Source organism: Mustelus asterias, chromosome 2 (genome assembly GCF_964213995.1).
Source record: "Mustelus asterias chromosome 2, sMusAst1.hap1.1, whole genome shotgun sequence".
In the NCBI taxonomy this organism is placed as follows: Eukaryota; Metazoa; Chordata; class Chondrichthyes; order Carcharhiniformes; family Triakidae; genus Mustelus; species Mustelus asterias.
Window position 1 is genome coordinate 132,672,444 of NC_135802.1, and position 16,953 is coordinate 132,689,396.

The 16,953-nt window shown below is 41.6% G+C and overlaps 1 protein-coding gene across 3 annotated transcripts in view; it reads left to right on the forward strand.

Moving 5' to 3' along the window:
* Window positions 1–16,953, forward strand: part of cap2 (cyclase associated actin cytoskeleton regulatory protein 2) — a 205,646-nt gene that overhangs the window by 23,376 nt on the left and 165,317 nt on the right. For all 3 annotated transcript variants that reach the window (XM_078241822.1, XM_078241829.1, XM_078241839.1), the window contains exon 2: window positions 11,830–11,963. In XM_078241822.1, coding sequence (XP_078097948.1) covers window positions 11,830–11,963 — 134 coding nt within the window. The remainder of the gene's footprint in view (window positions 1–11,829; window positions 11,964–16,953) is intronic.

Consider the following 16,953-nt stretch of genomic DNA (forward strand, 5'->3'; position numbering starts at 1 on the left):
TGGAGCAGTTTTTTTAGGGTTGCAGCTGCATTAGTGGAATATATGCTTTAAGTTAGGCAGCACTGTTGTACGTGGTTGAACTACTGTTCCCCTGTTGTTTGAATCCCATGTCATGGAAATTGCACATTTACTGACCATATTAAAAAAAAGTTTAATTGGAAAAACAACCTCTCACTTTATAAACATTTTGTGTGGCGCATTGGACTGTCTGATAATTGCATATTGTAGTGATGCTTCGATTCTGTTTCCCACAAAGTTGGATTTGGGGGTGGGGTGATGGCGGTGGTTGGGGTTGGAAGAAGATAGAATTCACCTGACAGATTCAAAAAGTTGTAGCTTATATGAGGAAATCCCTGCATATGTTTACTATTTTCCATCTTGCCTTGAAAGAGGAAAATATTTATGGTGGGATTTAGTGGGTGTTTTCTACCTGTAATTTTCCTGTGGGTGTTAAATGTCTTGCCTTTTTGGTTATTACTGTAGAGAGAGATGACACCACTGTATACAAATGACATGAATCAGCAGCTAAATGGGAATGAAGATGTGCCCCTTTTTGATTCCTGCAATGACTACCATATCTAGATTGGTTGCATGATATTTGTAAGCTGTGAAGCGTGAGATAGATATACTGTGTGTACATAAATATGTGAGGAACTTGTTACCATGGCTGTTTGAGGCAATTAGCATTGATGTAGTTCAGGGGAAGATAGATTTTTTAATATTTGTTCTTGTGATTATTTATTGCCTGTCTCTAACTGTTCTTGAGAAGGTGGCAGTGAGCCATCTTGTTGAACTGCTGCAGTCCGTGTGGAATAGGTACACCTGCAGTGCTATTAGGAAGAAAGTTCCAAGATTTTGGCCGAGTGACAGTGAAGGAATGGTGATGTAGTTTTAAGTCAGGATGGTGGAGCACTTCGAGGGCAACTTGCCAGTGGTGATATTCTGATGCATCTGTTGCCCTTGTCTTTATCGGTGTTATGAACTACAGGCCAGTGAGCCTCACATCTGTGGTGGGTAAATTGTTGGAAGGTATTTTGAGAGACAGGATCTACAGGCATTTAGAGACGCAAGGACTGATTAGGGACAGTCAGCATGGCTTTGTGAGTGGAAAATCATGTCTCTCAAATTTAATAGAGTTTTTTGAAGGGGTAACCAGAAGGTAGATGAGGGCAGTGCTGTTGATGTTATCTACATGGACTTTAGCAAGGCCTTTGACGAGGTACCGCATGGTAGGTTGTTGCATAAGGTTAAATCTCACGGGATCCAGGGTGAGGTATCTAAATGGATACAAAATTGGCTCCTTGACAGAAGCCAGAGGGTGGTTGTAGAGAGTTGTTTTTCAAACTGGAGGCCTGTGACCAGTGGTGTGCTTCAGGGATCAGTGCTGGGTCCACTGTTATTTGTCATTTATATTAATGATTTGGATGGGAATATAGGGGGCATGGTTAGTAAGTTTGCAGATGACACCAAGATTGGTGGCATAGTGGACAGTGAAGAAAGTTACCTCCAATTGCAATGGGATCTTGATCAATTGGGCCAGTGGGCTGATGAATGGCAGATGGAGTTTAATTTAGACAAGTGCGAGGTGATGCATTTTGGTAGATTGAACCAGGGCAGGACTTACTCAGTTAATGATAGGGCGTTGGGGAGAGCTACAGAACAAAGAGATCTAGGGGTACATGTTCATAGCTCCTTGAAAGTGGAGTCACAGGTGGACAGAGTGGTGAAGAAGGCATTCGGCATGCTTGGTTTCATCGGTCAGAACATTGAATACAGGAGTTGGAATGTCTTGTTGAAGTTGTACAAGACATTGGTAAGGCCACAATTGGAATACTGTGTGCAATTCTGATCACCCTATAATAGAAAGGATATTCTAAACTAGAAAGAGTGCAGAAAAGATTTACTAGGATGCTACTGGGACTTGATGGATTGAGTTATAAGGAGAGGCTGAATAGACTGGGACTTTTTTCTCTGGAGCGTAGGAGGATGAGGGGTGATCTTATAGAGGTCTATAAAATAATAAGGGGCACAGATCAGCTAGATAGTCAATATATTTTCCCAAAGATAGGGGAGTCTAAAACTAGAGGGCATAGGTTTAAGGTGAGAGGGGAGAGATACAAAAATGTCCAGAGGGGCAATTTTTTCACACACAGGGTGGTGAATGTCTGGAACAAACTGCCAGAGGTAGTAGTAGAGGCGGGTACAATTTTGTCTTTTAAAAAGCATTTAGACAGTTACATGGGTATGATGGGTATAGAGGGATATGGGCCAAATGCGGGCAATTGGGATTAGTTTAGGGGATTTTTTTTTTAAAAAGGGCGGCATGGACAAGTTGGACCAAAGGGCCTGTTTCCATGCTGTAAATCTCTATGACTCAGAGTGCAGGGGTTTGGAAGGTGCTGTTGAAGGAACCTTGGTTCCTGAGAGAGAAAAGAATAGAAGGACGTGCTGGCCAGAATGAATAAAATATGGTGAGAGGTGGAGCCTAAGCACTACAGAATGGCCTGTTTCTATAAATACCGAGCAATTCTATGTTTATGTGTGTATGTGTAATATATATTAACATTTGGGGGCAATATGTGATGCAATCAATAGTGTCGAATAAAGTGTGCTAGTTTAAGCTAACCTTTTTTTAATAAGGTGTTGAATTTAAATTTTTCAATGGTTTCCCAAACCAAATACAGTAGTACTAGCAGTACTATCTGACAATGATCAGTAACTTTTAAAATTCTTTCATGGTGTCATGGTGATCACGGGAGATCGTCAATAGATCTCCTTGTGGGCCTCGTAGAGTATGAGCTCCCCTATTAGGCGAGTGGAAATTTGGCCAATAGGGAAGCAGTCGGGAGGGGGGGTTGGGGTTTAAAACCAGCTGGCTCCACTCAGCCTGTAATCCAAAGAGTTTGGGACTGACCTGTATACTGTAGCCACTGAGTGGTACTTTAAGCACTTGTAAATAAGGGGTGATGGTGGCAAGACTGGCCTCAATAAGATTATTACATTGGCGACAAGGAGTAAAACGAGTTTTTTTTTCTTCCCTCCAGACCATGTTTACTGTTGAGATAAGTAATCCTCTGATAAGAAAAATGCCCCTTTTTGGTAAACTTGAAGCCTCTGTTCCTCGATTATATCAAATATTTATCCACCTCCACTTTAAACATGTGTAATGATCCAGCCTCCACCACCCTTTGGGGCAGAGAATTCCAGAGATTCACCACCCTATGCAAGAAGAAATTTCGACACACCTCTGTTTTAAATGAATGGCCCTTTGTCTTGTAGCTATGTCCCCCTGTTTGGGGCCAAAAGAGAAAATGCCGGAAAATCTCAGCAGGTCTGGCAGCACCTATAAGGAGAGAAAAGAGCTGACGTTTCAAGTCCAGATGACCCTTTGTCAAGGTGCATGTTTTATTTGTTTGCGATGCTGACTAAGTAACTACTTTCAATATTATCTGCTTGGAATTATAAATATCTAGAATATCTTGAAATACGACTTTGAGGAGTTTTCATGAATGAGACCCAAAGAAGTTAGCATTATAAATGTACTTTTGCATGTGGGCATGAGGCAATCAAATGCACAAATTCCCACTGAACTGCTGACCACCTCCTGGTCCCCATTTTAGTTGATATTGTTAACTGTTCTTTCTTCTTCAAATGCTGTGTTTCTCTCTAAACATACCATCATCACCCTTCTCCTCAAAGAAATAGCCCTTGTTCCTATTGTTCTCGATCTCACCGCACATCTCCAACCTCCCTTTTCTTTCCAAAATTCTTAAATCTAATGCTGCCTTCTGAATCCGTACCCATTTTTCCCAGAACTCTATTTTTTAATCTCTCCAATTAGATTTCTACTCTGTCACAGTATCGAAACAGCTCTTATCAAAGTTGCAAATGACAAACTATCCTTCCTTGGCCTTTTGACCTGCCTGTAGCCTTTGACACTGTTGACCACACCATCCTCCTTCAATGCCTCTCCAGCTCATTGGACTGCTTTCACCTGTTTCATTCTCATCTATTGAATTGTAGCCAGATTATCACTTGTAATGGCTTCTCTTCCTGCTCCTGCCCAGTTATCTTGGGTTGCCTCCAAGGATCTTGACCTTCTCCTGTTAAAGGTTGGTGCAAGAATATTAGGTGTTCTCGGTGAACCTTCAGACCCTCTCCACAATAAACTTTAAAAAATGAATATTGCGCATTAGAATTGCCATGGTCTGCGTTGCTCATTTCCTTGCGTAAATATTTCCTGGTCAGCATAAGAACTCCTCACATTGTGACACCCTCTCTACTGGCTCCACCAGAAACATCAGTCCCGCTCAGTGGCATGAAAAACCTTCTTGTCAAGCATCATTGTTAGCTCAATATTTGTTTAATGGTTTGAACAGTATACAGTACTAAAATATTTTTATTTTTGCTGCCACTTGTCTTTCATAGCTTTTCACCATAATCCTATGGAAGTTATTGTCACAATTTCTGATTCCTTGTCTGTGCACCCAAAGGCTTCCATTTACATCGATGGAACGGAGTTCATCTTTGGTGTGCATTTGAAAGATTGTTAGGCAACCTCCAAAGTTTGTTCTCAGGTTAAAATATGCTGCAAGGTAGCTTGATCACTTTACCCTCTTATTCCATGTGGCTGTTTACCTTCAAAATATTCGTAGAATTCATAGAATCCCTACAGCATGGAAAGAGGCCATTCAGCCCATCGAGTCTGCACCGACCACAATACCACCCAGGCCCTACCCCCACATTCCTACACATTTACCCACCAATCCCTCTAACCTACGCATCTCAGGACACTAAGGGCAATTTTAGCATGGCCAATCAAGCTAACCCGCACATCTTTGGACTGTGGGAGGAAACCGGAGCACCCGGAGGAAACCCACGCAGACACAAGGAGAATGTGCAAACTCCACACAGACACTGACCCAAGCCGGGAATCGAACCCAGGTCCCTGGAGCTGTGAAGCAGCAGTGCCCACTGTGCTACCATGCCGCCCTATATTCCAAAATATATTCCAAATTGTAACAAGTGCCATAGTATGTGTTAAATGTTTCAGGTTTATTCATGGCTCCGGATTAAAACTTAAAATGACATTCTACAACAAGCTTTCTTTTCCTAGAGCTTTATGTTTGGTGCTTTGGGTGGAGCAGGCTATCCAAAAGTTTGTTGGCTACATATTATATCAGCAAGTCCTGGCTGTTGAGGGAATGGGTGTAACTTGTATACTCAAACGGATATGAGAAACATGATACTTACTGGGAATGACTGTAGATACTTCTTTCTTTCCAAACAAACTATTGTGCTCTTATTTTTGATTGGATAGTTCTGTTGCTGCTTCTCATCTCAAGTGCGCACATTCTTACTGATCCTGCACTACAATAAATCTCTGCTTTTTACAACCATGCTTAAGATATTGCTCAAGACTTTTTATCCTTTTAACATCTCTCCCAAGACTTTTTGAATATTTAATGTCATTATACAGTTTTATTCCAGGAAGTTAATTTGATGATGGAATGAGTCCATTTGTCTTAAGAATGAATGACATTCCTAAATCATGGAGGGCAAGACTTAATCAAGAAGGATAATGCTACTTATCTTTATTCAAGCACACTGGGTAGGGAGAGCTAGGTGATTAATAACAAATATTATGTTGCCCATTGGTAGTCAGTGAATCAATAACTAAAGAAAGAAATGCTCAATTTATTCCACGACATCGGGTATTTCAAAACGACCTCAGTGAATTTATTCTGCCTCTTTCTTAGATGTTGAGAAGAGTGGAATGCACGTGCTTGAGAAGTATTTTAGTGATTACAGAGTTTAGGGATGCCTTTACCTGCTGAAAAATGTGACATTAAATTGTTAGGGCCAGTATCATTGGATCAAGATCCAGGAACCCGAAGAGTCTTAACCTCAGAATCCAACAGCAAAAATACTATTCTTGATTAGTTCTGCTAACTTGACCATGCCAGTGTCTTGTTCGTCCTTAAAGGTGAAGGTGACCATATTTATCATCTGGGGCATTTATAGTACGGTTTCAATGGGTACATAGCTGCATGTTCTGGACTTTCAGGTGAATGTAAAGGGTTCCATGACATTTTTCAAAGAACAGTAAGGAGTTTTCCTGATATGCTGGGCAATAATAAAGGACCCGGTTTTAATGCGGGTGCAAAAACCGAGATCTGGGTTAAGTGGTCTACTCCGAGCTGTTAGAGAGAAATTATTCCAATTGGAGAACCAGAGGACACAGATTTAATCTGATTGATAAAGGAATCCGAGACAACCTCAGCAAGAACTTATTTTTAAATCTATTGAGCGATTTCAATCTCTAATGCACTTACTGAGAGGATAGTGGAGGCAGATTCAGTTATGGCTTTCAAAAGGGAGTTGGATAAGGACTTGAAGGGAAAACATTTGCGGAGCTATGGGGAAAGGACAAGGGAGGATTGGGACAAGCTAAATTGCTTTTAAGGAGAGCAGGCGCAGACGTGACAAGCTGGACGGTCTCCTGTTCTAGGATCATAGAATGGTTACAATCCTTCCTTGACCAACATCACCAAAATAGATTACCTGGTTGGATATCTTGTTTTCAGTTAGTGGGACGTGTGTAAATTGGCAGCTTGATTTACTTGCATGCAATGAATTACTTTTTGAGATGCTTGTATGATTTACTGTGGGGCATTGAAAGGTATGACGGTATGTAACTACAAGCCCATGTTTTCTTTCTGGTCATGCTCATGAGTTGTCTTAAATGTTTTGAAACAAATCATTTTGAAGACTTTGTGATCTTTTTATAGGTTAAGGATAAGCAGAAACTGGGTAGAACTAGGAGATCCATCAGATAAAACCTTCTTCAAACAACATGACCTGTTATACGATACGCAATTTGGCAAAGGACCAGTTCTGTAAAAGAATCATACTGTATTTAACACAAAATGTTAACTCTGTTTCTAGCACTTTCCATTTTTATTTCAGATTTGCAACCTCCACAGTATTTTGCTTTTAATTTACTCCAAAAAGGACCAACAATGATCATCTAATGCAATTGCGGAATAGAATGTCAAGAAGTGGCTAGATTTTACTGGAGGAGCACCTTGTCATAAATTAAAACCCTTCTGATGGAAATAACTTTAAATAAGTTGGATACCATAACAGTGCCAAATGGGTTCTTGTCATTTTTAGGTATCCAAACGTTTGGGTGACAATAGTGTTGGTAATTTCATGGAAAAAAATTAGGAGCTGAAGAACCAATTTAGATGATTTGTCTGTCTTTTTGTTTGTCTGTTTGCCCTTTAGTAAATCAACAGAGGAATCATCAGTGCTTGGAGCCTTGTTAGCCCAGAACATATTTCTAACTTGGAATACCTCAACCACCATTGTGTATTTTTGAAACTGTCCAGTTTAATTTATCTAGGTGTGATGAAGAGAGAGCCCAAGTAGTTCCAAACAGCATTTAGAATGCCTTCTGATTTAACACATTAACACAAATTAAACTCCCTATTAACAGTCTCAAGACTAGTTATAGCTTTGGGAAGTTAGAACCTTTTCATAGACTCGCTGTAATGCAGAAGAGGCCATTCAGCCCATCGATTCGACACAGACTCTCGAAAGAGCCTCTTATCCAGGCTCACCCTGTACATTTACCATGGCTAATCCACCTAACCTACACATCTTTGCACACTTGCAGGCAATTTAGCATAGCCAATTCACTTAGTCTACACTGGCACGGTGGCACAGTGGTTAGCACTGCTACCTCACGGCAACTGGAACCCAGATTCAATTCTGGCCTCGGGTAAATGTGTGGAGTTTGCATGTTCTCCCCGCATCTGCGTGGGTTTCCGCCGGGTGCTCCGGTTTCCTCCCACAGTCCGAAAGATGTGTTAGTTAGGTGCATTGGCCATGCTAAATTCTCCCTCAGTGTACCCCAACAGGCACCAGAGTGTGGCTACTAGGGGCTTTTCACAGTGACTTCATTGCAGTGTTAATGTAAGCCTACTTGTGACACTAATAAATAAACTAAAAAAAACACTAAAACTAAACTTGACCTTCTGCAGGCCCAGTATCACTGGAGCGAGATCCAGGAATCCAAAAAGAGCCTTAACCTCAGTTGGCGGCGCGGTAGCACAGTGGTTAGCACTGCTGCTTCACAGCTCCAGGGACCTGGGTTCGATTCCCGGCTTGGGTCACTGTCTGTGTGGAGTTTGCACATTCTCCTCGTGTCTGCGTGGGTTTCCTCCGGGTGCTCCGGTTTCCTCCCACAGTCCAAAGATGTGCGGGTTAGGATGATTGACCATGCTAAAATTGCCCCTTAGTGTCCTGAGATGCGTAGGTCAGAGAGATTAGCGGGTAAAATATGTAGGGATATGGGGGTAGGGCCTGGGTGGGATTGTGGTTGGTGCAGACTTGATGGGCCAAATGGCCTCTTTCTACATTGTAGGGATTCTATGATTCTAATCCAACAGCAAAAAGACTATTCTTGATCAGTTCTGCTAACTTGACCATGCCAGTCTCTTGTTTGTCCTTAAAGGTGAAGGTGACTGTGTTTATCATCTGGGGCATTTATAGTAGAATTTCAATGGCTAAATTGGTGCTAAGGCTGATCTACACCTAGAACGTTCTGCTACAAATAGGATAGGATACTGTAGATGATTGAGTTTTGTTCAAATTGCTGGCTTGGGATATCTTCCTCTGATGGTGTTTGATTTCAAAGGAGGTTGCACCATTGATTTGTCCAGCGATCCTGGACAAATTTCTCCGAGGACTCAAAGCCGATATCGGAGCTCCTAAACAAAAGCCTCAGTGTGTCATTAGTAAGAACGTATAAATTAGGAGGAGGAATTGGACCCCTCAGCCCCTCAAGTCAGCTTCGCCATTCAGTGCAATCTATTTAATTGTTTAATTATTTACTGCCATTCATGGCTGGATGTGGTAAGACTGCAGAGCTTAGATCTAATCCATTGGTTATGGGACTGCTTAGCTCTGTCTATCTTATCCTGTTTCTGCTGTTTGGCATACTGTGTTGATGCTTCACCAGGTTGACTCCTCATTTTTAGACACCCCTGGTGCTACTTTTAGCATGCCCTCCTGCACTTTTCGTTGAACCAGTTTTGATTCCCTGGCTTGATCAGAAGGTAGAGTGGGGGAATATGCTGGGCCATGAGGTTACAGATTGTGGTTGAATACAATTCTGCTGCTGCTGATGGTCCATGGATGCTTAGTTTTAAGATGCTATATCTGTTTGAAATCTAATCTATTTAGCATTGTGGTAGTGCCACACAACGTGATAGACGATATCCTCGGTGTGAAGATTGGACTTTGTTTCCACAAGGACTGTGTGATGGTCACTAGTTAGCCTGATATCAATAGTAGGGAAATGCTAGAATCTATTAGGAATGTGGGAAAGGTATGTGGTGCCTAATCAAATTATGATTTTCCAAAGAGTTTTCTAGATAGATCAGGAGAAATCAGTGGATGTCGTGTATTTGGATTTTCAAAAAGTACACCACACAAGAGGTTATTGCATAAAATTAGGATTTTGGGAATGGATGTAACATGTTAGGATGGATTGAGGATTTGTTAACAGGACAGAAAACTGTAAGAATAAACATGCAGACTATACCACAAGATCCGTGCTTGACCCTCAGCTATTTACAATCTATGTCATTGACTTTGGTAGAACAAAGAAAAGTACAGCACAGGAACTGACCCTCCAAGCCTGTGCCTATCATGATGCCCTAACTAAACTAAAAAAAAACCTTCTGCTCTTATTTGGTCCATATCCCTCAGTGGTTAGCGCTGCTGCCTCACAGCGCCAGGGCCCAGGTTCAACTCCAGCCTTGGGTCACTGTCTGTGTGGAGTTTGCACATTCTTCCCGTGTCTGTGTGGGTTTCCTCCCACAGTCCAAAGTTGTGCGGGTTAGGTTGGTTGGCCATGCTAAATTAACCCTAGTGCCGGGGGATTAGCAGGGTAAATATGAAGGGTTACGGGAATAGGGCCTGGGTGGGATTGTGGTCGGTGCAGACTCGATGGGCCGAATGGCCTCTTTCTGCATTGTAGGGATTCTATTCTCTCCCTAATCATGCACCCATGCAGGTGCCTCTTAAGTGCTGCGAATGTGCCTACTTCCACCACCTCCTCTGGCAGCGTGTTCCAGGCACTCGCCACTCTCTACGTGAAAAACTTCCCCCGCATATCTCCCTTAAACTTTCCCCCTCTCATCTCGAACCTGTGCCCCCTAGTAATTGACGCTTTCACCCGGGAAAATAGCCTCTGACTATCCACTCTGTCTATGCCTCTCATAATTTTGTAGACCTCTATCAGGTCTCCCCCCAGTCTCCATCTTTCCAATGAAAACAACCCCGGTTTATTCAACCTCTCCTCATAGTCAACACCATCGATAACAGGCAATATCCTGGTGAACGTTCTTTGCACTCTCTCCAAAGCTTCCATGTCCTTCTGGTAGTCCCTTCTGATGAGGGAACCAAAGTTGTGATGATTCAAGTTAGATGGGAAAGTAAGCTGTAAGGAAAATGAAAATAGATATAAGCAGGTTGAATGCCCAATACATGGTAGATAGAATATAATATGGGGAATTGTGGAGATATCCACATTGGTAGGAAAAATAAAAATGTTGAGTGAGTGGAAAATGTTTGCATTTATAGAAACCTGACTGGCCTTGTACATGAATCACAAAGTTAACATGCAGGTACAACTAATAATTAGGAAGGAAAATGAATGTTGGCCTTTGTTACAAAGGGAGTGAAGTATATGAGTGAAGCAGTTTTACAACAATTATACAGGGCCTTGATGAGATCAGACCGGGAATACTGTTTGGTCTCCTTACCTCAGGCCGATATGCTTGCTTTAGACGGCATGCAACAAAAGTTCACCAGACTGATTGGCAAGGTGAGAGGTCAGAGAACATTCTCTTATGAAGATGGATTGAGTTGGCTTGGCTTAAATTCCCTAAAGAACGAGAGGTAATGTATTTGAAACAGGTAAAATTGCTAAGTGACTCGACAGAGATGATGCTGAGAGGATGTTGCCCTGACTGAAGAGATTAGGGCTGGGGGTCGTAATCTCAAAATAAAAAGATCTCAAAAAGTTATGAATGTTTGGAATTCTCTATCCTAAGAGTTGCAGATACTCGACCCTGAGTATATTCAAAGCAGATCTGTAGATTTAAGATTGAGTATTAAGGGACGTAAGGGGAGATGGTAGTTTGATGGTATTGTTGCTGGATTAGTAATCCAGGGATAATAGCAAAATGATCGTAATATCCTTACTCATGCTGGAAAGTTACTCTGGTTGTAAAAAAAAATGTCATATATCCTTAAGCTTTGTTTGCGGGCTGCATTTTTAAATTTTTTTAAAAATTAGCCAGTGCACCAAAATAGTGACAAATGAAGGTGAAATAGTTAACTGTTTCATCATTATAGTACTGATGTCCATAAATAGCAAAGTGTTTTGTTTGCTTTAGGAAGGTGTAACATGCATTGATTGTAACACAAACACTCAGATTATTACATAACTGGTCTAAGAGAACCTTGGTGTGTGTATAACACAGCTCAAAGATTCATCAAAAATTTCTTTACAGTGTGGAATCTTTCATTGCCATTAAAACAAAGGTAGAGAGAGTGAGCCCAAAAATGGGAGACCTTCATTGTTTACCCATTTGGGCAAAATATCGCTCAAGAGTTACGTCTTTTGAACCATGTTGTCTGCACTCATGCAAACGATGTCCTTTTGCTACTTACTCAGGCCTGTTTTTATCTCTTTGGAATGATTAGCTGTTCAAGATATCTGTTTGATTCTCTTTGGCTGATTTCTTTCAGTATATCTATGATGGCAGAGTTGCAAGATTTAGTGGAACGTTTGGAGAAGTCTGTTGAACGACTGGAGTTGGCTTCGTTGAAAATACCAGGAGCTCTGACCCCAGTTTCTGATGCAGTGAATGGAGACAATGGAGGTACTGGAATTTTTACACTTGTTCTTGTGAGTGTTGGTAACCAGAAAACACAGATTTAAGATGATCAGCAAAAGAAACAGAGGGGCGATGAGGTTTTTAAACAACTATGATTTTTCTGATCTGGAACACAGAAGTAATAATAACATTCAAAAATGAATTAGATAAATACATGAAAAGGAAACATTTGCAGGGAAAGAGTAGGACTTATTGGATAGTTTTTTTAAATGATCTAGAACAGACAAGATGGGCCAAATGGCTGCACCTATGCTGTATGATTCAAAGATGCATCTAAATATGGCACTAAATTTTAAATCAGACACAAAATATTTCTCACTATTCCTCTCGCTCTTTCTACCTCAACCCTCTTTGAATCATTTGGACTCTTTAGGTTAAAAGCTATTGCCAGTGATATTGTATAAACTTAGCACAAACTGTTGAAGTCATAGCTAACACAAGGGAAGATGGTTATGGTTGTTTTGAGGTCGACCATCTCAGTCTTGGGACATTGCTGCAGCAGTTCCTCAGTGTGGTTCCTAGACCCAACTCTCCATTCTGCCTCTCCATCAACGACCTTTCCTCCATCATAAGGTCATAAGTGGGGATGAATGCACAGGGTTCAAGATTATTTGTAACTCCTCAGATACTGAAGCAGTCCATGTCTATATGTAGCAAGACCTGGACAATATTCAAACTTGGGCTGACAAATGGCAAATAACACTCATGCCAAAAACCTACGAGGTAATAATCATCAACAAGAGAGAATCTGTAACGCTTCCCTTGATTCCACAGAGCCAGTCCACCATCTACAAAGATTGTGATGGAAAACTTTTCACTTACCTAAATGAGTGCAGTTTCAACAACACTCAAGAAGCTCGACACAATCTGGCATAAAGCAACTTTGATGTTCAGCATTCCATCCACCACAGCAAACATATATACATAGAATTACTTTGGTATTTATAGCACAGAAAAAGCCATTCTGTCCAGCGTTTAGGCTCCACACAAGTCATCTTTCACCAGCATATTTTCTCAAGAGCCAAGTTTCTTTTGACAACATCCTCCAAACTCCTGAACTGTACCACCTAGAAAGACAAATGCATGTTCCCCTCCAAGTCACACACCCACCTTACTTGGAACTATATCCTTCACTGTCGGTGTGTCAAAATCCTGGAACTCCCTTCCTAACGGCACAGTGGATGTACCCACGCTAGATGAACTGCAGTGGTTCAAGAAGGCAGCTCATTAGCAATTAGGGATGAGCAACAAATGTTGCCCTAGTTAGTGAGCTCCCACCCTATAAAAGAATAAAAAAACAAGCACTTGAAATGGATGACTTAGATCCCTAGTCTTTGTTGAATTGTTTGTGCTCATACAGTTTAATGGGCTCCATGAGGTGGTGATCTCTACAGCGGGCTATATGTAGATCTACAGGAAGATTTGTTGCTTCTCACTTGCATAAAAGTAATTGACTTTAGGTTCTGACTCCAAAAACCTTGAATCTTCAACAAACGAGATCCAGGCACTAATGCGGGTTACTCATAGATAAGTTATCGGCCCTCCTATAGTCCAAACGTTTGATGGGTGGCTACTACACTCTCAGCATTTGCGAATGGATACGTGCACAAGAAGTAAGCATAAATTAACCAATGTCAAGAGATAAACATAGCATGACAACACTTACACCATATGCATGCAAGCAGATTTAAAAATATTTCACCTTTTGTATATTTCAGTTTATTGTGTAGAAAAGAAAATGTCAGACTAATATACACAGCAAGAACTGAATAAGAAAAGCAGCTAGCAAGTTTAGTAAAAATAATAGTGGCCTATTTTGTTTCTTGCTGGAAAAAAACAGACAGTATGACCCTGGTTTGTGGGCCAGATCATCCCATTACTTTCTCTGTGGCAAATGATTCCATGCTCTACCCACTCCATTGGGTTGATTTTGTGGAGGAAGAACGGATCATTCATAACCTCCTCTGAAAAGCCAGCTGTCACCACGCTGACTGGAAGCACATCTGTGCCACGGCGATAATTTACTGGGGACAGTCTTAATTGGACTTTGGCCTCCATCCTGCCATTAGTTGGCTGGAAGCTCTGTAGTCTCAGCAGCACCAGAAGTAAGGAGTAGCCACCGCTGGGACTGCAAGCAGTCCGTGGAGATGAAGAAGTGACTTCTTGTAAGTCAGGGTCTGGCAGACCCCAATGAAGGTATGGGGACTGCAGTTGGAGTATGTAAAGGGAGTTTGCGTGCGTGCCTCTGCTTCCCCCAATTTCTCCTTCTAACTATAATCTCTAATCCTTGATTCTAATCCTGGTGAAGCCGCACTATATATTCTCTATGGCCTTAATGTTCTTCTTATAAAAACAAAAACTTGAGCATTGTCTTGTCCAAATTTATTTTGACCTGGTTCGCTTTTTTACTTTATGCACCATTATCATGAATTGTTATTGCCACATATCTTCCAGTCCTTATAGTGGCGTCTGCCCGTGACATTATTGTGAAGTGATTTTTGTGTGTTGCAAGACCACAATTGATTGGTTAAGATATCTGAAGCATTATTTTAGCACTCCCACTATCTCATTGAAAGTCCTGGATTCCCCCCTATGACTTGTAATCTGGTTGGAGTCAGAGGTAAGAGCTGGTTGTAAAATGTAACAGCAGGGATCCAGCAGTCTCTCTCCTTCAAAGTTGTGTGATGCAGTTGAATCAGATTGAATGCATCAGATATATCCAATGGGAAGCATTGGTATAGATTAACTTTTGTTGAGAATCATGTAAGATTTAGTAAAGACTACAATGAATTTTTTTTATTCGTTTGTGGGACATGGGCATTGCTCTCTGGCCGGCATTTATTGCCTATGGGCAGCATGGTCAAGCACTGTTGCCTCACAGCACCAGGGACCCGGGTTCAATTCCTGGCTTGGGTCACTGTCTGTGTGGAGTCTGCACGTTCTCCCCGAGTCTGCGTGGTTTTCCTCGAGGTGCTCTGGTTTCCTCCCACAGTCCGTAAGACATGCTGGTTAGGTGCATTGGCCATGCTAAATTCTCCTTCGGTGTACCCGAACAGGCGCACAGGGGATTTTCACAGTAAGCCTACTTGTGACAATAAATAAACTATCCTTGGAGGGTAGTTGCTGTGGCTCCAGAGTCACATGTAGGCCAGACGAGCTAGATTTCCTTCCCTAAAGGACAAGAGTGAACCAGATGGCGTTTTGCCAACAATCGACAATGGTTTCATGGTCATCAGTAGATTCTTAATTCCAGATATTTTTTCTTGAATTCAAAATCTGACACGTGCAATGGCGGGATCCAAACCCAGGTCCCCAGAACATTAACTGAGTTTCTGGATTAATAGCCTAGGCCATCACCTCCCCGTAGAAATGTGTGCATTTTGATGACCTGTGCTTTGAGGTAGCCAGCAATTTGGAAAGCTTATCTGCTTTTGATCGCTGTACTGTACAGATAGGATACCAGGTATGTTCTCAAATGGCATGTGAAAAAGTGCTTTTATGAACACTGGACTATATAAGATAGTAATGTTTTAACTAGTCTTTTTTAATTCAATGTGAAGTGTGGAGAGGGGAATGTGACCACTTACAAAATCTGCCTAGAGACAGGTGTCCGGGCCAAAACTTACTGGAAGAAAGATGCAACACCTATACACAAACCTGGCTGGGGTAAAACCATGATTAGGCAGGGGATGAGGTTTGCCCATTTTTCTTGGGGGTGTGCTGATGCCTGCAATCATGATATGCCTAAGCGAGAGTAGAATAAAGGATCAGGGTAGCCGATGCGGTTATCCCGAAGATTTACTTGATGCAATTTTTCAAAGCCATCTCGACTTTTTGACTATGATGACGCAGTAGATCAAGCTCGGGAGAGGGTGCAATGCCTCATCCTGTCAGCTTGGATCTTATTTGATTGAGTCCAAGATGGGATGCAAAGTCTTGTCTTGTCAGCTTGGATCTTGCTTGTTCCACATGTGGGGATCATGATTGGACTTAATTTGAATTGGCTTTTTTGATTAGAAATAAAGTTCCAAGAGGTACCAAAAAGGAGGCAACTGATCTTATTGTGCAGACTCTCAGAATCAGTCACACAGATTTAGGGAAGAAGAAATTTACAAGAGGTGTTTCTCTGCCAGGCAGAAGAAAAGGATAGTTTGTGAGTTAGCCACCAAGCTGAGTGCTGGTAAGGATTTCTGATTTGAAAAAACAAAAATTGTGGTGAGTTAAAGGCTAAGGGGTCATCTTAGGGTGCCTTTCTAGTGAAAGTTCATTTGAAGTCCAGAAAGTTGGATGAAGGGACCTTGTTTGAAAGAACACTGGTAGATTCATCTTGGTGGGACAGGGAGAAGAAATCCTGTTAAAGCCTATAGGAGCTTGGGACTTTAAACATAAGACTGAATTGCTGCTGAAACTGTGATGTAATATAGAAACGTGGCATAGGGTTTTAGGTTGTGTTCCGTTCATAGGGAATACCTTTTCTGTAGTTTAATGTATTAATTGTCTAATAGGTTGCCAACTCTGGACATATTCCGGGAGAAGTTGGCAGAAATTATATCATAGGAAGCCAGTGGAAGTGACGTTACAGCACAGACTAGTTGAGACGAATGACCTCTTTCACTACTGTGTATTTTATACAGTTCAATATAATGCTTGTGAAATAGAGAGGAAAGCAGCTGCAGGACTCTGCTCCATCAAGCTTTTCCGTCAAGCTGCTCACCTGGGGTCGATCAACTGTTTCTATCGACTGTGAACACTCATTCAATGTGACACTGAGCGAGAAAGAATAAACTTGTCTCCACTAAATTCCACTACTGAGTCTGAACAATACATTCCCCTGCCCATTGCTCCCAGAATGGAAATCTGTAGTGCACCTGGTCACCACCAGTTCAAACCGACACTAATTAATAACACTAATTAATCGCTATCAGCATCTGGCCAGCCTCAGCTGAACCTAACCTTGGCTGATCATTAGCGTCCA